Raw genomic sequence first — 26,851 nt, forward strand, 5'->3', positions numbered from 1 at the left:
AGCGCAGCCGCGCCGATTTCTGTCACTTGAGGGATCTGGTCCAGGTACTTTGTGCCGCTTCCCGTTACAGTCCCTCAGAATGACAAACGTCTTTCAAACAATCCACTTAAACCCGCTAACTCGAAATGATACGGCTGCTGTGCTCAGTAGGGATACTGCATTCACAAAAGCGTTTACTTTGGAGGGGAACCTCTGGGGCCCGGCTTTACCCCAGACCGTGGCTCCCCTCAGGTGGGGGCCACACGCGGCGGCCGGTGCTGCCGCTCGTGGCGCCGCCTTCCCGCGGGCGGCGTGTGGCGTTTTGTCACTGCTGCGGCGTCTCGATGCCGCTCGTGGCTTCCAAAGGGAGGCGGCTCGTGGTGGTTGTGGGGCAAACCCCGAGGAGAGGAAAGGTAACGCGCCGTGCCCTTGGGCGCCCGTGCTTTTCCAGTCGGCTTTACCGGATTTCCAGAGCAGCCCCAGGGGCACAGGGAGGTGGCTGAAATTCATTAAACTCCTGAAAGTTTCCAGAGGATGCGTACTTCCCTGGAGCTTGGAGCCATAGTTCATTGTTAATGGAGTTACCGGGTTAAGTTCATCGCGATGTTTGACCTCCTGTTTAGGAGCCTGATGATGTGTGAAAGCCTTGCTGCCAAAGAGGAGCGATGGTGATGCAATTTTAGGGGCTAATGATTCTGCTGACCTAATGTCCTCATACAGCTGCTTTCTATTACCGTCGCTTAACTGGGACATGGTAGACTCAAGGGACTGACTTTCTGTAATGAGCTAGCTGTGCAATTATGGCAGCTACTGTGGACACCGGAGCTGAATCTCTCTCATTTTTGCTTCATCATCTATTTTTATTTTATTCTGGCATAATGTGGACATTCCAAAAAATTTGAGTTTATTGCTCCTAGATGAAATGAATAGTGCTGATAGTGGTGCTGGGCTGTTGTGAGGCAGGGGCGGTAAGGGAATTGTTTCACAGCTAGCTTTTCATACTGTCCTTTTGCCTCGGTACTCTGTCGCCTTACAAAATTACTGACACGTGACAAAAAAAATCACCAGAGATCTTTGTGTTTATGCTTATATTTTAGTTAATTTCCTTCTTGCTAAGTTAAGAAAGTAAGCAGGGAGCATTAATGTAATTTTTCCCAGAATCCACGGAAAAGCTGTAGTGGCTCAACGGTTTACTTGAAAATGCTTTTTGTACCTTGAATCTCAGATATAGTTTATTGCAGTTACGCTCTGGGTTTTTAAAAAACTTCTACTAAGTACAAAAGGCTAGTTTTGGTTAACTTACAGAAATTGCAAGATTATCATAGGTTGTCATGCGGCAGTATATGTGGATATTGTGCTGAAGTTATGGATAAATAGGCTTAGGGTTACTTTTAAAAGGACAGATAACAAAGTCCATACGTTTTTACTACACACAAAAACTTCGTACTTTTTATGGTCAACTTGTTACACACTGACATTTTTTCTCATTATAAGAGTAGTGGGATTTATTCCCAATGTTAAAGAGGAACTGTTTGGCAAGTTCTCTCTAGTGAAGATTTCTTTGTAAAAGTGAGTTCAAATTTCAAAGAGAAAACCATCTCATTTTCAAACTGCTTTGTTACAGACACACAAATCTACAGCACATCTCACGAAGAACATTGTATATGTTAGTTAAATGTTTAGGGGCTTGTTTTCCATTTACTTACTTATGTGGCAGGGTTTACTCAAGATTGCCCTACAGAAGTTAAAAAAAAAAAAAAAAAGACATGACTGAGACATGATAATTCACATGAAGTGAATTATCCATGATAACTGCTCCACATTTTGCATACTGATTTATATAACAATTTTAGCCGAAAGATCTTAAACAGTTAGCCAATATTAAATAAGCATCACAAATACTATTATGAAGTACTTAAGGGCAGATGTAATTTTCACCAGCTGCTAAAATCATTGCCTGTATACTTACTGAGTTTCCATAAATTTGGAGTAATCTAACACTGTTGTCCATAGCAGTAAACTGAGCAAAATTTAATTAAAGATACATATCTATGAAATACGAGTCTTGATTCTACCTGTTCTCTATTCAGCATATTCCATCCATGTATGTCTTTAATATATTAGATTTTTTTAATGGGCAGTCATGTGTGACAGCCATAGATAGAATATTATGTTTAGCGTTTTGGAAGACCCAGAGAGCTGACCCTGCAGTATATTCAAGTAACTTCTCAAATGCACTTCCAGGAGCAAGTGCTGAAGAAGAGCGTTTAACTCACACGGCTGCTGTGGGGCTGAGGACTTTGCTAGTTTTAAGTCAGGTGAGTTCCCTGCCCAATTTGGTGTATACCCATACAACTGCTTATTTAAGGAGAATAATTATTTGGGGATAATTATGGAGTCATAGGAAAAATGGCCAAGGGCAGGAGGAGAACAGGATAGCTACTTGCCGCATCAGAGCTGCTTTACGATAGCCATGAATTGACTGGCTTCAGTGCTGAGCAGTTCATTTTAGCACCAATCCTAGCTTTGGGCAAAACCTGAGGGCACTAATGAGCTTTAGTTGCTCTGAGCAGCCTCACTTGCCCATGGCCCGTCAGCCCTAGTTGAGTTTATGAGGTTCATGTACTTCTGTGTATGTATGTGTGCATGAGCATAAATTTCATTAGCTGGCCTAATCTACAGATTACCTTTAAAATTAAACTTCAGCTTTTAAAATTATAGTTGTTTGTTTGCATTGCCCAGGTAATAGTCCATGTTGAAACTACACCAAACTTTATCTTTTCTAGAGAGTCTGAATTTGGCCAGCTTGCCTATTCACTGTTGTCAAGGGAGGAGTTGCTATACGTAGACCTCTTAAAGCCTTCACAGCCAGTTTTAAAAAAATATCCAAGACTTTGGTGCTATCTCTTGCTGGTATCTCTTGCATGCATATTTTTTGAGAGATCTAAATGTGTTAAAAGAACAATTTAGATTTATAGCTCTATGTATCATGATTACTTCGCTACATACTAGATACATTAGAATTTCACATTTCATAGGCATGTTGCTTTAGGAAGTAAAGTATCACAATATGGTTTTGCGTATTTTTTTTAATCTCATCAGCACTGAAAGTGTCAGACTTTACACTGTGATATTACTAAAGGGGTAGCCCTGCTGGTTGGTTTGGGTTTTGTTGGTTTGGGTTTTTTTCCCCCTTTCCGCTGCTGTTGTCTATCACAGTGAACCAATGATATTGTAGGTAATTGTTGACATAATAGAGTGCAGAGGTAGTGAAGAATACTCAGCATAAGGTTGGTTTCTTTGCACACCTGTCACAAAATAGCTCCAACAGCTCAAATTCTGTTCAGTGGTATGGACTGTGAATCTCAAGCAGAAATATGTTCTGAATCCTGAGGAGCCAGACTAGGGACTGCTCCAGGCAAATGAAGAAGGGGAAAAACCCATCAGCAATCAATCTTACATCTGTCCCAACCCACAGGTGAATTAAGAAATTAATAAAAGGTTGCAGCACAGTGATTATCAAACTGTAATTTTTAAAAGTGCCTAAGCTTAGTGAGACAAACCTTTAAGAGTAGTATTTCACAATTGTTTATATAAATGCCAAGTCATTCACAAAACCTTGTCAAATTTCTGCCCTTGATCTCCTTGTCAGTGCAAATCTTAGTTAGTTATCTTGCAGGTGTGTTTACTGCAGTAGTTTCAGGACTACGTAGGCAGTGGTGCTATTGGTTAACAGTGAGAGAGAGTGACAATCTCTTCCAGAATTGTTTGTTGGTCAGGTATTTTATGTCTAAGAAATTAAACTCTGCCTCTAAAAAGAAACGTAACTTGACTCACTGTCTCCTACTTTTCTAACTCTCATGGCACAGTTTGCGTGAAACATGACCTGCATGTTCAGCCATATGTTCCACTCATTGCTACACAAAAGTTCAATCATACTGTATGACATGAATGCTACTCATGTTTGTCTTCTAACAGCCCTGCAAAAACATGAGAGGTGGCTTACATACATCAAAAGCTGTATTCTAATAAAATTTCTTTCTAGAATATCTGTTTGTTGAAGGAAACAGCTCTCCTGTCACTTTATTAATGTTAGTGATGGAAGAAAAATAAATAAAACTGATTCTTCCTTGTCATTGACAATTCCAATCTTGTTAATTTTTTTTCTTTTAGGTTTATATATTTTCTTCATTCTCAAAATCCTCTTTGCCTAATATTCCAAAAGAATTTCTAAAGCCCAAAGTACAGGAGATGGTTTTCTTAGGCTTATTGTCAATGTTTATTTGTAGCATTTTTGGGTTTTAATCCTTCTTTGGAAATAGATGATGTTCACAGTGGAGCGCAGAAAAGATGCTCACTCAACTAAAGGACCTTTGGCTGCAGCTCTTTCAATGAGTGTTCTTGTAACATAGCACATATGTGTGCCTTATGTGAGTTTGAAACAAGATGAGCTAAATGTGAGCAGACAGTGAAGGACTTCCATGCATTTTCTTCCCTATATTAGGACTGAAATAACCCTTTTCTCATTCCGTAAGAACCTAGGAAGGTGGAAATATATCAAAGGTGAAAAGCGTGGTTTTTAAAATGTACAGGATTCAGGTTGATGTGAGAAGCTGAAAAAATTAAGAAAATATCTTCTCTAGAAAAATGAGTAACACAGAAAAAGGGCTTCACATGTTAATGAGATGAGACAGGTCGGTGAAATGGTTACTGACTTTCAGGCAAGTGATACATGAAAATCCTGGCTCATAATGTGTCCCTTTCATTTTTTTTTCCTGTTGTTTTTTTTTTTTTTTATCTTTGAGCTTTTACACAGGAAATTTCATATCTATTTAATACAAAAATTACATTAAATGAGCTTTCCAGTTTCATGTTCCAGGAGCTTTCTTCATTCAAGGCTTCCTTTATTTCTTTGTGTCAAGGTGCTGGCTTGAGATGCATAACAAACGGCAGCTCTTTGGATACTGTTTTAGAATGGCAAATACTGTCCTTTTAATTAATTCTGGAGAGTAGGAACTATATCTGCATGCACCTAAAGATAAGACCTTTCTAAATGCTAAAACCAGTCAGCATAGTTTGAAAGACCGTTTACTGTATTTGCAGCGTTACCACCATATCTACGTTTTTGTCAGTATTCATGGGATTCCTTATGTAGAATGGGAAGTTCTAAATTGAGTGCAACTTTCATGAGTAGCAAAAAAGCCATTTTTAAGGATGTTTTCTGTCAGTCATGTATAGCTTCTGGCACAAGAAAAATAAATTGCAGCTTCCCTGAGAAAGTGACATAAAACCGTTGGGTTTTTTATGTCACAGAGGGATTATTGTGAGCAAGACAGGAATTTCTCACCCAAGCTGCGATTTCTCTTGATGAAATTGCTGCTGTCTTAACTAGTACATAAAATGTCAGGGGTACAGCAAGAGACAGTAAAAGAACGTCATATTTCATACAAATCATCGGTAAGAACAATAGGCTATTGCAGGTAGGGTGATCTACAAAGGAAGCCACCAGCTTTATAAAGCAAGTTCCACTAGTTGTGACAGGCACATTGTCTACACTCCAGTTCTTGCTCCCTGCTCCTCCCTTTGGCTTGTCCCCACTCCCCCCCTTCCGTAACAATTAGCTTATTATCAAGACATAATTATCGGTACTTCCTTACACAGGATTGCCCAGGATGGGGATGAATAAATTGGTTTTGTGTCTCGGGTGACTTGGCTGCAGATCTCAGTGGGTGCTCTGCTTAAGGAGCTTGAAATCTGGCAATACCTTCTCAGAGGATTTAATTGAGCAATCACACTGTGACATACAGACTTTTTTTTGCAAAAGCCTACAGCAAAGAATGACTTCCGAACTGCTATTCTTTGTCATATGCATTATACTACTCTTGTGTCTTTATTCACTGACTTCTCAAACATGACAGAAGATAGAGCTGCTGGTCTAGAAATTATAAGTTTCAGGAACTGGGGGAGGGGGCTAGGGGTGAAGAGGAGGGAGAAATCAGTCATACAAATAGAATGGTAGTTCACTACATTAAGATACCTAAAGTTAAATAAAAAGCTCTGTTAAAACTTTTAGATAATTGTCAGGTCTTCACAGACTAACAGTAGTCAGTTCATTAATTTAATGAGTGTTATTTGACCTCTAATATTAAATTAATGTGTTTTACTGTTTATTAATTAAACATTAGCTTGAGGAATGTCATTATTTTAAATAGTAACGCTCCATCTCTGTCTCCATTTATGTAGTGATGAGTATACTGTTAAAGATCATAGTCCCTCTGGTATGAGGATCATTTTACAGAGTTCTCTGAAATATCTCTGGATATGTTCATATCCCTGTGTCTCGCCTGGATACAGTACAGTTTTCTCAGCTGTTTAGCTAGGGCTGGTGAAGTACTTCACTAACATAACTCTGGTAACCTGCCCTCCTGAACAGGTGTCAGCATGGTACCGCATTGCTCAAAATAATGCTTTTCTTAGCAGCGTGACTGTATTGAGTTATTTGTCATTTCATTTGATAATTTTTCATTAATATGCTTGGCATAAGAATGTGCTAATGAAATTTGATAAAAATGTAAAGCTGGGAGGAATTGCTAATATAGAAGAGCCTGGTATGTTACCCAGGAAGAGATGGATGGTCTAGCAGATTGAAATAAAAGAAGTGAATTAATGTTAGTAATACCAAGTAAAAGGTCATGCTTCTAGGAACTAATGCAAATTCAACTGCTGAACAGGGATTTATCAGACAGTAACTTGGAGAAGAAGAATATGGGCATAGTATGTCCAGTGGTCCAGTTGACCGCTGGATGACTATAAAGCAACAGGAAGGTATAGCTGTATAAAAGAGAAATACAGTCTTTGGACATATAAGGCGATTTATTAAAATAGAAGAGTATTTAATTATATTTCAAGGCATTAGCGAGTCCTTGGTTGGAACAGTCACATTGTTCAGTTATATTCGCATTACTTAGTTCATAGAGATAGGCACCTCTGGAAGATGGTTTAGAGCAGGATTTATGAGAGCTTCAGGAAACACCACTCCAAATTCAGGTGTTTTAAGTTAAGCTAGGTTTTGGGTATATCCTCTACAGTATATGTTTTTAGCCATTTGCCTCCAAGAGGGATGTATTTAAATTGTGGTAAGCAGAGTGTAACTCTACTGAATTTATCAGTAGAAAGACCTTCTTGTGAGGGGACGCTAACAGAGTGACATGTTAAGCCTAATGGAATGCTAGCAGAGAATAGATATGATTTTATGTAAGGTTTGTGTTAGAAAGGAGAAATAACTGCTAATGCTAAAGAAGCATGAAGAAGAGGAATAAGAAAGAAAAAAAGGTGATAGGTTGTTAGTAAATAAATGGAATTTAAATAAGGTAAGTTCTGCTTGTGTGAGAGAAATTCTTGAACAGCTTTCAAAAATCCTATTAGTGACAAAAGATACACATTTCAAATGGAGCTGAATCTGTTTTTGAATCAGGGTAAATTAAATAACTGTTTGTGATTGCAGGTACCTTGTTGTGATGTGACAGGAGTTCATTTCCATTCCTAAATTCCTTTGAAATCATTTTTTGATGAATCCACAGATGTCTTCCATTGAACAGCAGCTCTGCACACAAATTGTCTTTTTTGCTATACAGGCTGAGCTCCATTCAATAAACTCTGTGCCGTCCTTCCCCTCCCCTCAAACTGAGTCATGGTTGGTCTCCATCTCTCCTGCTCCTAAAACCTGGGGAGAATTGGTGATGTCCTTTAAAAGTGATTATTAACAACAATATAAAGAAAGATCTAGTCTCATGTAGACAGAATTATAGCTAGGTGTCAGTCTTAAATTTGTGAGGAGACTATTAAAGGTTTTTCAACCTAATGAAGTTGCGACAGTATTGTGACATAAAGTTCTAACAAAGATTTTTGTTTTACAAACGCAGTTTAATGGCTTTCATGGTCTAATAATAGCTTATTAACTTTGCGTGTGCTATTTGACCTATAATATTAAGGTATATCTGTGTCTATTTAAAGTGTTTGAGTTAAAGGTACTTTAATATAAACGACAATTATATCTGTATTGCTTGAACTGAATTTTGTGCAAGTTTGTGATAGTAGTTGATTTAGTTATGGTTTGGTCTCTAAAGCTAGAGAGATACAAAGTTCAGTTTAATTCCTTGGTTGACAGAGAGGAATAGTTGCTGCGTTTCCATGGCTGTTTGGGCGAGAAGCACGTTTGTGCTAAGTACAGCCTTGGTTGCTCTAAGTCAGAACTGGAGCAGCGCCCGGCCTCTTCCCACTGGGGCCCCTGCAGCTCCCTTGCTGCTAGAACCCGGAGACCTGCACCCGATACAGTATGTCACTAGTGAGAAGAAGCTGGCAAGTCCTTCTTTGTCACGCTTTACGTGGAATGTCTTCTTCAAACTCACTGTTGCTTCTCACACCATGAAGCTAAGGCGGCTTGTTTTCAAAGTGTATCCTAGTAATTGTCTTGATGTGTTAGAATGGCTTATAGTTGTATTACTCATCATTTCCATTCAGAAAAAAATTAAAAATTAGTACAAATGGAAAAATATTTTTCCAGTTCTGTTTTGGTATGTTTCCTGATTTTTTTTACCCAGTATTCCTGAATATTACTGTACTCTTAATTTATACCCGGTTTTGCCTTCTGATGTGCACGAAAGGTGAATAGTCTCCTCAAAGTGTGAAAGACAGTTCTTTTCAGTTCCATTCCCTCAAGCCATAACAACCAATTGATGTCAGTTACCTCAAAAGCAAATTAAACCCACTCCTGTTTTGTTGAATCAATACTAATGCATTTTTCCTGTAATTTTCAGGTTTTGACAACACTGGCTGCCAGCAAAGCTGAGGTAAGAAATCCTGTCTTATACTGGTGGAATGTTAAATAGCTGTCTGTGCTTTTGATAGTGGGGCTACCTTTCTTACAATTTTGGGGTGAAAATTTAAGAGACTTCAGTATGGCACTTGTGCTGCTTCTAGTGTTCAGCAAGCCAATCTTTGGAGTTCTTGTCTTGTTATAACAATGTTTAAGCTGATAAAGTCCTCCTAGGGAAGTTTTACCATTTTGTAGGTCTTTCTGAAGATTTCCATGGCATTGAAACCACACAGTTCAGAGCTTTGTTAAGCATGTGTTATGATTTTCCATCACCAGAAAGATAACCTTTCTGACCTTTTCCCTATGCCCTTCAATTTTTCTACTTTGCTTCACAGCAAAGAAGGTATTTGCTCCAAAGTCGGTTCTGGTGGTTGGCGTACATTCCCTCCCGAGTCCATATCTAGCTTGCCTCGCTTACCTGGTACCACATGACATAAGCTGTGTGAACAGACTGGGACATGAGAGAGAAGTTTAGTTTTATGACAGAATGCCACTACCTGAATTCTTGTTAAATTCTGGAACGACATTAACTGTATTGTATGTTGCCTGTGTTGGGTGCTTGACGTTGCTATAATTTAGGTTGATCATTTTGGATTTGCATTATTTTTTTTTGTCAGCTTTTCTATTCATGTGTGAGTAATTTACATGGTCTTAATGGGTCTAACGCTATTCTTAGAGGTGAAAATATTATGATTATTGGAGTATATTTTGAATAACTGATTGCTAAAGTGAAAATAGAAGTCCTTTGTGACCACTAACACGTGTTATACTGCATTTGTTTCTTGAACATTGCTGTTGAATAAGTCACTGCACTTTTAATAACTGACAGACATTTTTATTCAGTGCACAGTTACTGACTCATTTAAATGTAATGTCAATTGGACACTCAGAGTGTTTCTATATGAAACAGGTCTCAGACTCACAGTAGGGAATTTGTGATGTACTCCAAAGCTAATGTTTAACTATGACAAAATGTCTAGGTGACTCTAACTGCTGTAGTCAGATAAATTTTTAATATGAACCTTTGGTAAATTAAATTGCATTATTAAAGAGAATAGATAAACTGTGCAAGTTACTTTAAAGAACAAGGACACAAGTTCACTTGCATACCGTAAAAGAATGACATAATTCATTTTTATTTAGATTAAGACTGTAGTATTAGTGTTCAGTCTTGCTGGTCTGATTCAATTGCATACTTGGCTTGTCTCAGAGAGTTTTGGGAGTAGGATTTATATCTGGTTTTTCATTGTTGCACTATTTAAAATGCCTATTGCTCTTATATCAATAAAGTCCACTAATAAATAGTATTTTCAGTTCCTTGTTTTGTAATGGGATTTTTGGGGGCTTAGATTTGTCACTGTACAGGTTCTACTATCAATTTTTTCTCCCTTATGAAGTCTGTTTTCTCATTTATTTTTAAAACGTTTCGATATACTTTTTTCTTTTGTGTGTGTAAAATTCTAGAAATATTACAAGTTTCTGAGCTGGTCAGTTGTGTTGCTTTGTTAGTACTTTCACCGTTTGAAAACCTTAAGAGAGTTAACACATTTGGTTGTTCTTTAAAAAAGCTTTTCAGCTGGCCTTTGTGCTTCAGCCTATGGCCCAGCTGACTTAGCAGGCACAAATCTATATGTAAGAAGTTATTGTTAGATGCTGTTTCTCCCATTAATGAAAGTACTCAGAAGAAATGCCCAAGTTCCCCAACACAAGGAAAATCCTAACTGAAGGTAAAGGATAATTAAGTGCTTTCCTGAATCAGGACAGTAGTGTTTGTAAGTAGTCTTACTGAATTCGGTGGAATAACTCACAAGAATAACAACTAAAAAGAATAAAAAGCATGCAGAACTGGTTGCTGAGTTTTTGAATTAGAGACAATTTTCAACTTGAGGGAAATGACTTCTTTGACATGATGGCAAACTTCCCAAGATTTCTTCCAGGGACCTACATAGCACACTCTATATTAGGCATAACAGTTTGGGTGTATTTTGAGGCTAACATTGCCATAAATAACTGTGTGGATGACATACAAAACATTTCCTCAGGTTTGAGAATAGTGGTACATGAGTGATCTCATGTTTTGACTGATTTTTTTTTTTTTTTTTTTTTTTTTTTTTGACTCTTTGGTCTTCCTGAACAGTTCTGAGAAAGCTACAAGCGAAAATAGCCTTGTTCTGGCTTACCTTTGCATCGTGTCTTAACTCATCTGAGCTCCTCAGTTCTTTGCTACCATATAGTGCTTGTGTCACAAGATCTCTAGTCTGCTTTTGGGGGGAAAAAAAAAAAAAAAGTACATATGTTTGCTTTCTAAAATCTTTTATAAGAACTGCTCTTTGATTGTTCTTGATCCAAGTAGTTTGAAATCTGATTATTCCTCTTCTTTTTAGTTGACATAGCTGTGTTCCCTTCCTGAATTTTGTATGAAGTCTGAATGAAAACTTAGCATGTTTGTATTACTATTGAATGTTTTAGGAAGATACAAACAAGAGTGTGTTTTTCCAAACGCTGGTTGCCACATACGAACTGTAGAGAAACAAGTACATCTAGAGGAAGCTGTCAAGTAATCCAAAGACCTTTCTTCCATCTTTAACACAAAGGGGCAATAAATAGTGACAGAGTCAAAGCTGTAGGCAGCAAAGACTTCCATGAATAATTGCTGAATCTGCCTACACTGTGTCTTTTAGTGTCATGGTCTTGTAAATATGCAAATTAGAAGCATCTTAAAAAAGAGTAACTCGTACATAGGTAGTCAAATATGAAGATTTTTATAACAAATTACTCTGGTCTCTTGCACAATAAAACACATAACGGATCATGTTAATGTCATTACAAAATGGGCCTGAGAACAGTCTCAAATACAGCTATACACTGTATAAACTGCCATAACATACACAATACTTTATAATAAAATTTTCATGTAATTCACTGAAGCGACATAGTTTGAGGAATGACTGTTTCCAGGTCTGCTAACTTTATCTAACAGAGGTATGTGGCAGTTGAGTCCTTTCATTGCTTTTCTGAACATGCATTTATCCCCTTCAAAAGACATCTCATTCAGTAAACTCTGTGACTTGTTCCAGAGTGTACTTCTTTCTAATTAGCTGTTAGTATAAATAATCTTTATGTTGAGGAAAGCATAACTTCTTTTACTCTTTTTGAAACAAAAATTGTTACCAAAATAGAGAACAGAAAGCTGCTTATAATTCCTGTTTTCCTCCCCAACTTTTGAATAAATGATAGTGAAGTTCAAGGCCACCTTCTTGTGAGAAGTTAGAGGTCATGCATGATGGAAATACAAGTGTAGTGTAACTGTGTGTAAGCTCTCTGCCTGCTTTTATGTGAAGAATGTCAAGGCAGACTTTTTTTACTCTCCTAAAGCAAAGGCTGCCAATATGTCTCAATAAAACTGGAAATAAAAATCAGCTCAAAGCCAAGGAGGTTATTAAATCAGAGTTTAAGGAAAACCTCAGAATAGTAGGCAGAATATGGCTGTAACGATAACAAAACTGGAACTGATTTATACTGCAATCCATAAGGTCCTTGTTTATCAGAAATGTCATTGTTAAGCCCCCCCACTTCCCTTACATGGACGGGATAGGTCAGACCTGGTGAGTGGCACGTTTCTGAAAAGACCAATAAATGTATTACACTGGAGTCGCCCTTTTGCTGCTCTGTGCGTGGGGTGGAGAGTGGAGAAAAATCCTGTGACAGGACTGACAATTGTTTTATTTCTTTTTTGTTCATAAAATGTTTATGAAAAATATGTATGCTTGTGTTGCTCTGGAAATATGTTTGCATGAATGATGTGAGAGATGCATATGCAAGGTGTCTTAAGCCGATATGGTCTGAAAGCCATTCAGTGCATTTGTACTTGCTGATATTATTGTCTGTTTGCATTACCCTAATGCCTAGAGGCCCCAGCTGGAATCAGAGTCTTTCAGGTTTTGTACAGGCATGTGTTACACAGGATTTCGAAGGTCTTATGCACTTACATAGATAATACATAAAATGGCTAGAGCAAAATGAAGAAAGCTGTGTTACAGGTCGGTAGCAGAACCATGGGGGTTCATTTCCAGTAGGACCATACTATCTGTTTTTCCAACTTTTCATGCAGAAATGAACTACCTCATTTTTGAAAAGGACACAGTAAAAGACTGTGTGCAAACACATAGCAGAACTTTCTAAGAAAATATGCATCTACCAATATTGTTCTACTATTATTGTTTCGATAGTTTGCAGTGCGTTCTGTTCCTAGTAGGCTTACAATTCTTTTTGCTAGTATACAAGTAATTTTTAAATCCTGTTGGCTGATTTATTTCTGTGGGAAAACTATTTTATCAATGGAAACTTTATTTGGGGAAACATGAATACTTGGCTGGAGGCTCTTAGGATAAATTGCAGGTGTTATATTAAAAATCCATGGTAGATAAAAACATGTCATTCAGTCTTCCTAGCCTCTGTGTCCTACTTTATTCTCCAAAGCACGCTTAGCATGCAAGGACCTAGCCTGCCATCACTCCGGGGTAAGTACACGCTCAGGACAGAAGACATTTCCATTTCTATTTTCAGATTGTTTTTTCGGAATGAATGAATAGGTTATAGCCTCTCCCTTTTCTGATGCATTAATACTTTGCATCACACGAGGCATTTGATTGAACCTATTGCATTGTTAATCCTATCCAACTGTAAATTTCCTCTTCCTTAAAAGAGGAATGAGGTATTGAGTGGTCAATTACGATGACTGATAAAAAATTTGTTATTAGTATTTTTTTTAATGTTCATATCATTGATGCATTTAAAGCAAGAAAAAATTTGCGTTTTAAAGACCAGTAGCAATTTCTATACAAGTGTAGCCTAATGCTTTCCATATAGTTATAATGGTGATTATTTTAAGGGTTTTACCATCTCTATAGTTTGTAGCAGGACCTTAGAATTTACCAAGAGGATAATTATTACAGTAAGGTGGTCCTTTTTGCTTGATCTGTTGAAATCCCTTCAAATTTGAGTCATAAGCTGTCAGAAATTGTGTATGAATGAGTATCACTAGTTTTTTTTTAAAAAAAAGATAATTGCAATCAGTTGATAATTGTTATAATACTCATAAGAATATTCATAATTTTAAGTGTAAATTCAAGAATTATGTGTCAGAGTAATTTTTGCTTTTCCAGTCTTTAGTACTGAACAGTTAAAACTGTGCAGAAGTTATTCTGATATTTACCCATAAATAATTTCCACTGAAAAGTATTTTACGAGTATATAAGCTGAGTAAGGGTCTGAACTCCCACTGAAAGGTGTCCACAGGTAATTCAGTGTCACATATAAATCCTGCTGAGCACCTACCTGTGTCTTCAGATATCTAATAAACTCTTGATTGTCAGTGACGGGAAATCCCAGCTGTAGCAATTATCTTGACAAGTTAATATGGACATTCCAAATGTGGCAGAAAAGAAATTCATAGCAGTGCATGCCTGGTAGGTGACCTTTGAACGTGATTTGAGTGCACCCCCATCTGAACACTTAAAATACCTGCCTTCATTAGTATTTGCTAGATTCCCCTCCAACTTTTATTACCAAAGGCAGAATCCCGACTTACCTTTTATAGTTTCGAGATTTAACCACACCAGTTACATACATGTGCATAAAACCTGTACAAAATGGATGGGAAGGAATTATAGAAAGTTTTCATCCATTTTTTACTTGAGTATGAATTTATAGGATCATGCTCCTTCAATATGAAATCTTCTACAGTAATTTTAAGCTGTGCAGTGCGAGAGACGGTCTTGCTGTAGCTGCTACTGTAAAACCTAATTTGCTGCATAAAATATGAGAGCTATAGTGAAATATGAGCCTGGAGAGCAACTCTTTTGATCTTGAGTAGTCAAAAGGTTGGCATGTATAATGCTATGAAAATAAATGATGTCAAAACTGTAGGATATAATTTATGGTTTGGGGACTACTTTACTCATAGAAGCAGAAGCTTCTACCATTGAAAAGCAAATAGTTCAACAAAAGATAATGAATGGAAATGACAAACTTTCATAAAAAACCCCAAATCTATTGAATCATGCAATACATCAGTTTAGACATAACCAGTTGACTAATTTACTGATTATACATTATTAAAAAGAGCATTTGTAAAAGATAGGATTGGAACTTTAGCCTTTGTTTTGTATTTCTTTAAATAAGTGCTAGGCACTAGCTGTCATCCAGTTTGCCAGGGACTTGGTCACGTAAATTGTCTTTACTCAATTCCACTGACAAAAGCTTGGGGCTTGTAAACTCTTAAAATTGAGCTTTTTTTCAGCTGTCCCAGTACAGTCTGAAGGTATACCCAAGTGCTTCATGGTGCTTCTAGGAGAGTGATTGCAAAACAACATCATAGTATTTGTTGACTAAAATCTTTATCATTACTCTACCATGCAGATTCTTCTGTGTGGCTCTGATAGCTGAGACTCCCATCGCCTATACAGGTTTCAGGCTAGGATTTTTGTTTTTAATGTTTGTATGAAAAATGGTTCATGGACTAAGTCAGCTGCCTAAATTTGCTTAATTTAAAGATGACAATCTTCCCTAATAAAGTCTCTATCTCTGGAAACAGTCTTTTAATTGTTTGTTTAGATTTGTTTGTTTGTTTTGTTTTAGACCCTCTAGCTTTCTTTCGAGGTCTGCTTTGTTAAGTTTTCCTAGGCTTCTCTTTTGTCCTTTTGTCACTCAAATGCTGCTCAGTCCCTTTGGTCAGGACTCGAAAGCTGTGTACGGAACATAGTGTGACATAAGTCTGGCTTTTTGTTCAGACTGGCATTTCATTGTACTTTGGAAAGTGCGCTATTAAAGGGGAAGTCCCCCTGCGCACACCCCAGAATCTGTTTGAACAGGACTCCTACAGAGGCTTTTGAAGATAACTAGATTTAATAAAATAATGACAACTGTTAACCATCATGTATGCCTTTTCTGTGTGTATTCGCGCGCACATACACTTTTACTAGTATGTTGCTCCAGAATATTTCAGCAATGTGTATCAGTGATTTGATGGCAACAGAAATGAATATAAGCTAGTCTTGCTAAAGGGTTAGTATTGACTACAAAGTGCACTCTGTTTATTGTTTCTGTTTCTTAGTTTAATTCTGTGTCTTCTTGCTAAAAGTTGTAAGTTTTTGCTCCCTATACGAGGATCTTAACATGTTGTGATGAAGATTTTAAAGATGCTCTATTAATCACACTTTTCTCAGTCCTTTTGTTGCGAATTTGAAGAGTATCATACTGTCAGAACTGTAGATGTGCCATATTGATCTTGATGATTAAATCAGCCAAAGGAAACTTGATTTCTAAGGGAAAACTTAATATTCTCAAAGCTGAATGTCTCCTAAATATTTATAGGCTACAAAAGTTGATCAAGTGCCTTTGTTCTCTGATTATTACAGTGAATGGTGACACTTAGTTCAGATTCTCATCATACTAATGTGATGTAGTAATATATAAATTCATGTGTATGTGTTTTCAATCATGTGAATATGCAGAGGTAACTTTTTTTTCCTCTCTTGGCAAGGCAAGAAGATAAATAGGTGAAAATGTGTATGTGTTTGAGCGATAAAGTTGGTTTAATGATTCTTTGGGAAAAATTCCCTGTGGTACATACAGTAGTGACTTGATTGAACAGGACAGAATCATGCAGTTCAATTAATGTGCAAATATGTGTTCACTGAACTTTCATTCCATTTATCACATGGACATGGAAATAGGGTCATTTTTTATCTCTGTATTATGTATATGACATCTTAGTTTGCTTCTTGCACGTTGCTATGGGAAAAATAGCAATGTGGCACACCACAGGCAAAAAGAATTGGAGATAAATTCCTCAGCTGTCACAAACATCTTTAAGTAGATCTTTGTTTGAAGATAAACCTCTTCCTGCTGCAAGGATTAACATTAAGAAGGCTTTTGCACACTCTTTCCATTAAAATTGTATGCATCTCTTGGCCATATGCTGTGAAAAATCATTGGTAACAATTGTCACGTTTATGAAGTACATAGTTAGCAAAGAAAGTGTAATCACAGAAAAAATTCAGAAGGAAATTTTAGTTGAAAATACATTAGTATTCACCATTGGTTATTTAAAATAAGAAGCCACCCATTTCCAAGTCAGTTTCTTTCTGATGCTTCTAAAGGTTTTCTTCCATCCTCAGACATAGTGAAATTTGTTTGGGGACTGTTCTCTTTCTTTTGACTAATTATTCTAAATCAGGTTATCAAGGGTACAGTTGGTTATTCAGCTTATACACTGAAAACCTACACTAGAAATTCTGTTATTGAAAAGTGTAGTGAATAAAGTTTTTTCTTTTATTTTATTTCTATAATTGGGGAAAAAAAAAAGTGTTCTTTTCCTCATAACAGCAGGGGAAAAAGATGGAATTTCATCGGTACAATGTAAAATAATGTGATAAAAGAATTCCTTTCCTAGGTACCAATAAGAATATAGAAATGTGGTTAAAATTTTCATTGTTCTATTTCATTGATTGTCTAAAGTAAAGACCTTTTGGCTGACATGGGCAGCTGTATAAATTAAAGACTAGCTGAATTCCATGTGGAATTGTAATCTTCGCAGTCAAAGCTTATAACCTTTAAACAAACTGCAGGCCAAGTTCTCTGCCATGTAAATTGGCAGAGCTTCATAAACTTTAATGGAGCTGTGCCTTAATGGAGCTATGCCAGTTTTTAAGAGCAGCGAATGTGATCTTAATTTAGGTAGAAGGTGGCAGAAGCTTAAGAATATAAAGAAGAGTCTAAATTGTGAATTATCAGTCCCCACACCTCACTGTTAAACAAGAAAAAGTCCCATTGGCTTGGGGACTGCAATGTCTGGTCAAAAAAAGATACTTTCTCAGCAGTTATTTAGTTCAACAACTTAATGCCTTCATTAGTGTAATAGAATGAATCACTGCAATGTAGCACCCTCTGATTTTGGTCTTTTCCTCAGCTACTTTTCTACCTTAAAGGCACCAGGAAAGAGCTTTCAGTCTGAAACACAGCTAAGCACCTATCAAAGTATTGCAGTTAACTTGGGTTGACACCTGTTAAATATGATCAGTTTTTTCATTTACTGTCTGTGAGCTGAGGTTAACATGATAGCGATGCCTTCTAGGTGCATGCACATATGCAAACACAAATATCATCACTATACTAATTTTCTTTGTATGGGTAAAAGATGCGAGTCTGCTAATATTTGAAATAAGGCAGTACTTGATGACATGCAAAGAAATAAGCCTGTCCCATCAGTGAAAGAGTAAGTAATATTTTAAAAAGGCACTAGACCAGTTGCACTAAAGTGACTGCATAAGACGTTGTTAAAAACTGTATTATGTAAAAATGCAGAAAAGACCATATTTCTTATTATTTAAGCCTTGTACTGCTACTTAACATTGTGCACAAAATGGGAAAAACAGATATTCTGGCAAAAGTTTATGAATGAAATATACGTAGTTTGGAGAAAACACAAAAAAACTCACTAAAGTGCAAAAGTAATGTAGTTTTCCTTCACTACAAAAACATTGATTGCAGAACTTTGAGTATTATGGTTTTATATTTAGGGGAAATAAGGAGTTTGTAAGAAATAGGTTTTACGTAAGTTAATTCACAAGTAAAGCAATTCTGAACCAAACAGCATTTTGTTTTGGGACTTCTTTTCTTCACTAGGAGGTTTGGAAAGGTGCTGCTGACCATTCACATTGTATGTCTTAAACAAAAACTTACTAGCAATACTTGCTGCAGAGGTGAATAGCCAGACTTACAAGGTGGTGTTTGGGGGGGAAGTGTGTGTTTGGTTTGGTTTTTTTCTTTTTTTCTTTTGACTGAAGTATTAAAATTGTCTGCTTTCCCATTCATGTTTGACTAGCTACTACCTATGTTTCATATCCTCCTGTAGAAACATAGGGTTTAAGGGGATTTAAGAGTGGAGTGGCTGTTTGGAGAAATGCTTATATTTCTATAATAGAGGCAAGAAAAAAAAGTGTTGTTGTCTGGCTCCTGCTTTTTATAAGGTGAGATTCTGGGAAGATGAACAGTAGTTACCTGTATTGGTGTACCAGTGGTACAGGTACCTGCGGTGTATCTGCTGCAGGGAGAATGGAAGAGCGAAACTCCTGCCCAGTCTTAAAAAAGGTGAAGAAAATAGATTAATAGACTTGGGAGAGAGACTGTCAGGTCGTAGAAGAAAGTGGGGAAGCTGAGCAAGTAATGGGTGAAATATACCCCTTTCTCCTCCTCAGTAATGACAACTTTGAAGATGGGTCAACAAGGCATAGCCAAAAAATTTCCTCTTCTACTCCTTCATTCTTGAGTTTTCTTAGATGGCATAATTAAAATATTTCTTTTGTGGGTGAAGCAACTTTGGGATACAGAGGAAAATCTACATCTTTTACCTTACAAAAGAGGAAACGGCAGAGGGCAGCTCAGAGTATGTATTAGCTTGTTGAGGCACATTTTTTTCCCCAGCAGATCCACATTTCTTTGCCATTGAAACAGGAGTCGGATTTCTGGTCTAATAAAGAGTTTCCAATTACCTTTAGTCTGAAAGTGGTTTATTCACATTATGATGAATTATTCGCGTATGATGAATTATTTACAGAATGACTAAAGTGTTTTCCTAACCAAAGGATACTGTCTGTTTGATTGGGAGTTTATAAGACTAGACTAAAGTCTTCAAAATCATCTTTACAGGGTTTCCATAACAGAACAGACTAACTCACAGTAGTTGGTTTGAAAATTACTCCTCCTTGCTGTATCTCATTTTCTTCTTCCTTAGTGCCCTTTATCCCCAAAGGACATGGTGAATGTTGTAGTGTATAGGATTTGAAGAAATTCAGAGTAGATTTCAAATCATCTAGAGAAGCTCAGTGAGTTCAATCTTTTAAACTTGATTACTTCTTTCTGCAGACTTTACATTCTTAGACTTCAAACATAACAAGAGAATTTCTTTCCTGCTCTGGATTCAGTGAATGTTTATGCTGTAACTTCTCTGGGGAGACAAAGTAGCTCTCAGCTGACCAGCTCTTCATATACAGCATGATTTTTGAAAAAAAAACGAAATTGAAGACAGCATAGTATTTGAGCTCTAGATGATATATTCTGGCAAATAACAGAAGGGCATCTACAGATAAACATAGATGATTACGTGTTGGTGAAGCCACTGATTGTCAAGAGACCGGAAAAATGTTCTGGGAGAAAATGTCTGTGATGTTTGATGAATTCTACATTCACTGCAACACCTGCATTACAAAACAGCTTTCTAAATCAACACCAAGAATGTACTTTAATTTATAAAGTCAGTGTTCTAAGAACTGTATTAAGTTCATTAGTTTAGTTTGTCTTGCATTGACAACTTAATACTGTTTTTAAGTTAGTTTTGAAGCCTACTTTCAGAAGAGAATCATAGTAGCAGTTTAACACCTAGACTAATATTAGTAGGAAGCCAAACCAAACAGGCAAACTAATTTAAACCTGTCTCTGTTGAACTTTTAATAAATGCTTTATTCATTGTATAGGGACAATATATTCAATTATGATTCTCTACTGCTTAGTACCGTATTTTAGGAGAGATGTTACAGAAAACTCAAGAAGAGTTAGAACAGCGGTAACAAGTATTTTTGAATGTGGCTGTAGCTGTAACTGGCAGAAAATTAGGTTTATGGCTCTTTACTGAATAATTTAAATACCAAATTAAAGGAGTCATGTAGAGTAGTCAAATGTGTCTCTTCCAATAATTATAAGTGCGTTATGGTAGAGACAATGAGAAAAGTTTAGCAACTGTATGAGCCACTGATTGAGCTTCTTTTCCCTCAGATGATTTGGCACTTAATTTCATATCACCCATAGCTAGTCTCACTGAGATACTCTGCTGTAAATAGTAGGCGGCTTCACATTAGCTTCTAGATTGCAAAACTGTGTCTAAAATATCTCTGATCTCTTGGTCTCTATACTGCCCATATAGAAACTGGCAGTTTTCTGGGTTTTTTCTAACTGTATAGTCCTTCACTAGAAAACAGTAAGCTGTCAAAACCAAAACTGTTTGTAGAAAAGACTGGTAAAATGCTGGTGTATCCCCCCTCCACTCCCCCTGCCAAAAAAAAAAAAAAAAAAAAAAAAAACCAACAAAAAAAAGTGGTAGAATTGTCAGAAAAACAATACCATGACCCAGTCCAAAATTCCCTTTAGTTCTGAGATAGTTTCTGGGTTTGGTTTTTTTTTTGTTTGACTGAGGGCTGAAGAATGGGAGATGTTTTGTCAAAAAAGTTACAAAGATGAACCCCAGTCTTAATAATAGAGAACATATGGTCAGCGACTTGATAATCTGTTACGCTGGTACTGAAATGTCATCAAGTATGTTACCAGAGGGCACTGTGTTAGACTTTTCCGCTTCTGAATAAGATGGTCTAATTTTCCTTTTGTATTTGCAAATGATCACTTTGTATTTTTTCCAATTCTAACAGTTAGGATTTTTTTTAAAACAAGGAGACTTACAGAGTAGTAATTTGAATTTAAAGGGTGCCTTCATTTTCAAAGTGGGTGTGGTTGTTCTCACATAGACTTGTATTTGAACTTTTTGAAGGTTTCTCAAGGTGGAAATTGCTATGCCATGGATAACACTAGAAAACTAATATTACAAAATATTTTAAGCAATTAATCAACCACTGTGTGGCACCAGCTGCAGAAGCAAGACTTTGAACAGTCAACTGAATTTTACTCCCTAGTTTTTCTGTTTTCATTTTCTTAAGCAGGGAGTCTTCAGGTGTGTTTTGTTCCTGCAAAGCATGGTCTGTGTATCCACATCCAGTTAATAGCAAATTTTTAATAACAGGCTTCACAATATTTCACCCATGTGTGCTCAGTGTTCTGATTCTACCCTCCTAACTGACATCCATATACCAGAGTTGCATGCTCTTAGAGCAGGACTGACGATGTGGAAAATTGACGTATGTGGTTTATGTCACCAAACTCTTTAAAAATTAAAAATAATGAAAAAAATCCCTTTTTCCTTTTTATAAAATGTTGTAAAGTGAAGACATGTGATTGCATTTTGATTAAAAGTAATTACAAGTAACCTTAATTAGCTCCTGATCCCATGAGTTTAGAGGAATGCTGTCTTTAAAAAGAATTAATATGAAAAATTAGTATTTCCTGAATATTACCATAATGAAGAAGAATATTTTTTCCTTCATGCTTTCTTAGTGTTCAAAAAGCAAGAACTCTGAAACAGTAAGTCAAATTTAAAATGCCCAGAAGAAGAACACGGAAGCCACAAGGAACCTCATTGTCATCATTCCCATAACGGATTTTAAACATTGGATTTTCATGGATAGGTAACCATTTACTTTCTACATGAGTTGCTGTGATAAGAATTTATTACAGGACCTCAGGGAAATGTTGTTACATCTATTAAAAAAAAGTTACCATTAATTTTGTGGAATTAGAACATCGATTTAATTTGGCCTCCTTTAATTGATGTTAGGTAGCTTGGGAACTGATGTCCTCACTTTGTAAATGCACTTAATCACTTCTTGCTACAAAACCTTGAACGTAATTTTTCCAATCAGAGCTGACAGTTGTAGGGTTAAAGCTCAAAGCTAATAAATTTCCATGGACTAGATACTGTACTACCTGGTGTCCTCCTTCAAAAATATTTATATTGCAAAGTAAGTCTGAATAATTTTAATTAGATAATCTCACTAAGTGTTCTTTTTCTAAATAAATTTTATTTGCTCATGTTAGCATGGTAATTCAATTTGGTGATATTTTTCTTCGTGGGAAAAAATATTCCTCTGCTTTGTACGGTTGTCAACTAGCATACTGTGGAATGTAGTTTAAATACATGGTCAGAGGGCCTGGAATTAAGTGGCACTTTAGTTGTCATTTCTGAAGGCAGAGAGGTTTTAGCAGCATGTGGACAAAGACAATGTCAGGTTAAAAGTCATGCAGTTCACAAAAGGAAATGTCAACATGCTCAGGTTAATGATGGCACTTTAAATGAATGATATGAAAATAATTTCTTTAAAAATTAGTCTGCTTATTCTCATTTGTAGTATTTCTTCAACATTTCACACTTCGTTTGGAGAATAAAAATAGATTTCCGAGTGAGGTATTTTAATGACTTATTCCTGATGAATAATCATTGCTGAATCATAGTTCTCCCTGGAGATCATGACCCAAATAAGAATGAGATGTGGTTGGGGGAAGAAATAAGAACTCCAGAAGTCCTTTTACTATAGAATACCACTTCTCATTGAAGTTATTTCCCCTGTCACTATTAGTCTTGTTTGTGATCTCCAGCTTTTCAGGCTATTAGTAAGATTAGTAATCCTTTTTTGTGCACTACTAGTGAAGAAGGTTCTGTTTATCCGTAATGGAGCCCACATACCAGCCTGGTATGCCAGCGATCCTCTTCTACGTCAGCTCCATTGCTGAATTACAAGTGTAAGGCTTTCCTAATCAACTGTGTGTGGGATTTACTCATGCTATAGAAGAAAAAGGTGATCTCTAGAGTAACTGTGACTTTGTGTTCTCCTTTTAGTATACTTTCTAGACTCCGTAAATTGGGATACAGTATTTTCAGTAGCTGGTCCGTGACTCTGAAAGACATTTCCTTGAATTGGCAATGGGAAGGGATTGCGCTATCCTCTCATCAAAATGCCAAGCTCAATTCTTCACTTAGTTCTCACAGAAGATGAAAAACTTCTGAATGAGGCAATCAAAGACAGAAACAAGTCTTTTTTTAGTGGCTACTTTTTTTTTTAAGATGGGCAGATAAGAGTAAATTTGTGAAAATAAAAAAGAAGTTTAACAATTCAAAATTGTATGAATAATTAACTAAGCAGCACTTGAAGCTGAAGCCTTTCAAAGCCATAACAGCAAAAATTGACCACAACTAAATTATCTGTTCTATGGACTTCCTCTTTTTCATTTAGTCTTTAGAAACATTTATTTGTATCTATGGGCAAAATTAGTTTGGATTTTCAATTCAATGACTTGAAGTCTACTCTGTAAACACATAGTAAAGGGAGAATTTAATTGTACATTTTCTTTTAGAACTGTTTGTTTTCTTGGCCAAATGATATTTTTTCATAAAAATATTGTAAAAGGTGTATTCTCCTGCCTTTAAAATAATAAAGTTGTTTTGAATTTATGAATGAGAATAAACAGCCTTATTTCCTGAGTGATCGTAACTCTTCTAAAGTAAATACATTACTAGGTACATTTTATAAATGTAAAATACTAAATAGATCAAAACAATGTGAAAACTGTTTTGGCTTGCTATGTAATTAGGATGTGTTTTATCTTTACACCATTCAGATTTTGATTAAAATTTTTGAATATATTGACCACTGTCAAATTTATCACTCTCCCCAATTTGGTTTTCACACATAACTTTGAATGTTATCACTTGTCTAGGGCTGCAGATGAGCTCTTCTGATGAGTGAAGGAATGAAGTGGTTGATATTCTAAATGCATAGATATTTCCCTCTCAAAGAGAAGGATTAGGGAATGACTTTTAATCCAAATCCTGTTGAACCAGACCAGGCAGTGTAGTGTTGACAACTGATGCATTGAGAGCAGATGTTCAACTTTCCCTGAAATATTCCAACACTACAAGTCTTAGAAACGAAGAGGTGTAATGGAGGATAATTCTTCTACGCTAGGAAACACATTGTGCTATGCATGTGGTTAAAAGCAGGGTATGTTTATGATCCCTCATTTAATGGAACTTCTAATGGAAAGGAGGAGAGACTTTCCCTTGCATATGTCACATTAGCCTAAGCTAGTACCTAGCTTGTCAGCATCCTCCCTTCACATGGGGCACAATCTGCTCTTAAGCAGTTAACTAACTAGGCTAGCTAATTTCCAAACAAAATTCAGTGACGTTCATTTTGGTCTATTTTGCACCAAATGTATTCAAAAGAATACTCTGTGAGGAATAGATCATCTGACACAGTAAGATCTAAGAATGACCGAGTTCCTGTATAAGACAATATAAGTACTAAACTTCTATTCTTAAGCCTTGGTACATCCATAAACATGTGTTTTGTGTAATTAACTACTTTTGACCTTTATGTTAGGAAGTTGTTGTAACATCTTCACTGTGCCAGTGAAGGAATCCTGTTAATTTTAATACAAATGTATTATTTCTTTCAAGGACAGGGGGTTTTCAATACTGTAAAATTAAGATCATTGTTCTATCATTCTCACCTGAAGTAACTGCTTTTCACTGTGTTCACAGGGAAATTGCCCTATTAAGTATTGCTTAGATCTCTCAAAAATCAGTTATAAGTACATTCCTATATCAGTCTGATTTAATACAGGACTGTACAGAAATACTACTGGGATATCATCACTATAAAAACTGTCCTCGGGCTTTTACTTAATTGGATTTGTAAAGTACGCATTTCTCTGGTCTGACATTAGTATTTTTATTCTAAATATTTATCTGTTGAGTTGGTAGCTTGCACTGACCATTTCACTGATGAAATTGAGGACATCTTGGGATCCTGTTGTTGACATTTGTATTTAACCTATGACTTTTAGAAGGAAATTCATTAGTGAACATAGAGTTTCCAGTAGTTCATTTTACTTTTAGTCATACAGTAAGGCCACCTCTCCTAGATCCACAGCCAAATGTTTATTGCATTTTTTGGATGAGCTACAACATCTTTGGGGAAACTTATCACAAGGGCCAGCTTTAGGCACAAGCGAAGCAGGTAATTGCCAAGGGTTGTAAACTGATGAGGGCAGCAAAATCCCAGTTTCAGGCAAGACACTGCACCTCCCAGCAGCAGGTGGGGCTCCCTGCCTCTATTTCCCTCATCCTGCAGTGCTGGCAAAGCGGCTCTACAACCACAGCCTAACTGAGAGGCTTGGAGCACTGCGATGGGCCGTTGTACATCCAGACCTATTTTCTGCTTTTCCTGAGCTCTGTCGTCCTTTAGAGGGTAAGAGGTTGGGGGGATAATACATCCTTGCTGATATGATGCAGGGCTTGCTGGCAGATGCTGGTAATGGTCCGCATTTCCCTTTTTGCTTGTCTTTTACAATCTCAGTTGTGCAGGTGCATGCATTTCAGCATGGGTAATTATGGAGAAAGATACAGACAACAGGATCGTAGTATTTTCCAGAGACAAGACAGTTTATTGTAATTTCCCTGGGGAAAAAAAATGTTTGATGAAGTCAGTCTGCCAAAGCTGTAAAATAGAATTTGTCTATATTGCAAAGAAATTTTGAAGTGCTTTTTGGTTGATTCCACAAAAACTGATGATTATTTTAGTGTTCTTCGTGCTACGTGTCCTAAGGTAAGAGCAGGCAAACATGAGTTACTGATGGTGACAGGCGCAGTCTCTAAGCAGTGAATATGGGTTTGCAACTGTCTCCTGTTCTTTCCTAGAAAGTGTAAGAATTCTTAATCATGCTATCATCTAATTAACACTGCAACCCATTTGGCAGGAGCAAAGGGGAAGCACAAAGAGCAAGAAGCATTGGAGTTTTCCTCCATACCCATGAGTCATATTCTGGTATCAGCTGAGTGGCAAAGCTGTTAAGAATTCCTCCTATTCCACCCCGTTCCCAACAGGCAGGCACCTGCTGCTTTCTGAGCCTGCGCTGTTGTTCCCCAGCTGATCTGTGAGTCTGCCTTGAATGAAAGTGAAGTCCAGTCAGGCTCCAGTCTTAGGTGAGGAATGCAATGTTGTTAATTGTTTTCCTTTAAATTACACCCTTACCTGTCTGTGAATACGTTAGTGTGCTAGTATGCTGAGCAGACCAAAATGCAGGACTTGGACCAGGCCCTAACATAACTTGCAAAACTAGCTACTTTTTTAGCTCTGAGAAATCTAGAGCTTGAGAACTAAATTCCCAACTCTCAGATCCTAGCTACCCCTGTGGAGTCCCTGAAGACTGAATTTCCTGGAGTCCTTCCCTTAGCTCTCTGAAGTAGAAGGGAAGACAGCTGGGTTCTCCGCTTTA

At 36.9% G+C, this 26,851-nt stretch overlaps 1 protein-coding gene across 11 annotated transcripts in view; it reads left to right on the forward strand.

Annotated features, from left to right (window-relative positions):
* The window catches only part of RBFOX1 (RNA binding fox-1 homolog 1), a 1,352,985-nt gene that overhangs the window by 302,491 nt on the left and 1,023,643 nt on the right, over positions 1 to 26,851 (forward strand). For all 11 annotated transcript variants that reach the window (XM_049791518.1, XM_049791517.1, XM_049791521.1 and 8 more), the window contains exon 2: positions 8,796 to 8,828. In XM_049791518.1, coding sequence (XP_049647475.1) covers positions 8,796 to 8,828 — 33 coding nt within the window. The remainder of the gene's footprint in view (positions 1 to 8,795; positions 8,829 to 26,851) is intronic.

Source organism: Accipiter gentilis, chromosome 33 (genome assembly GCF_929443795.1).
Source record: "Accipiter gentilis chromosome 33, bAccGen1.1, whole genome shotgun sequence".
Lineage (NCBI taxonomy): Eukaryota > Metazoa > Chordata > Aves > Accipitriformes > Accipitridae > Astur > Astur gentilis.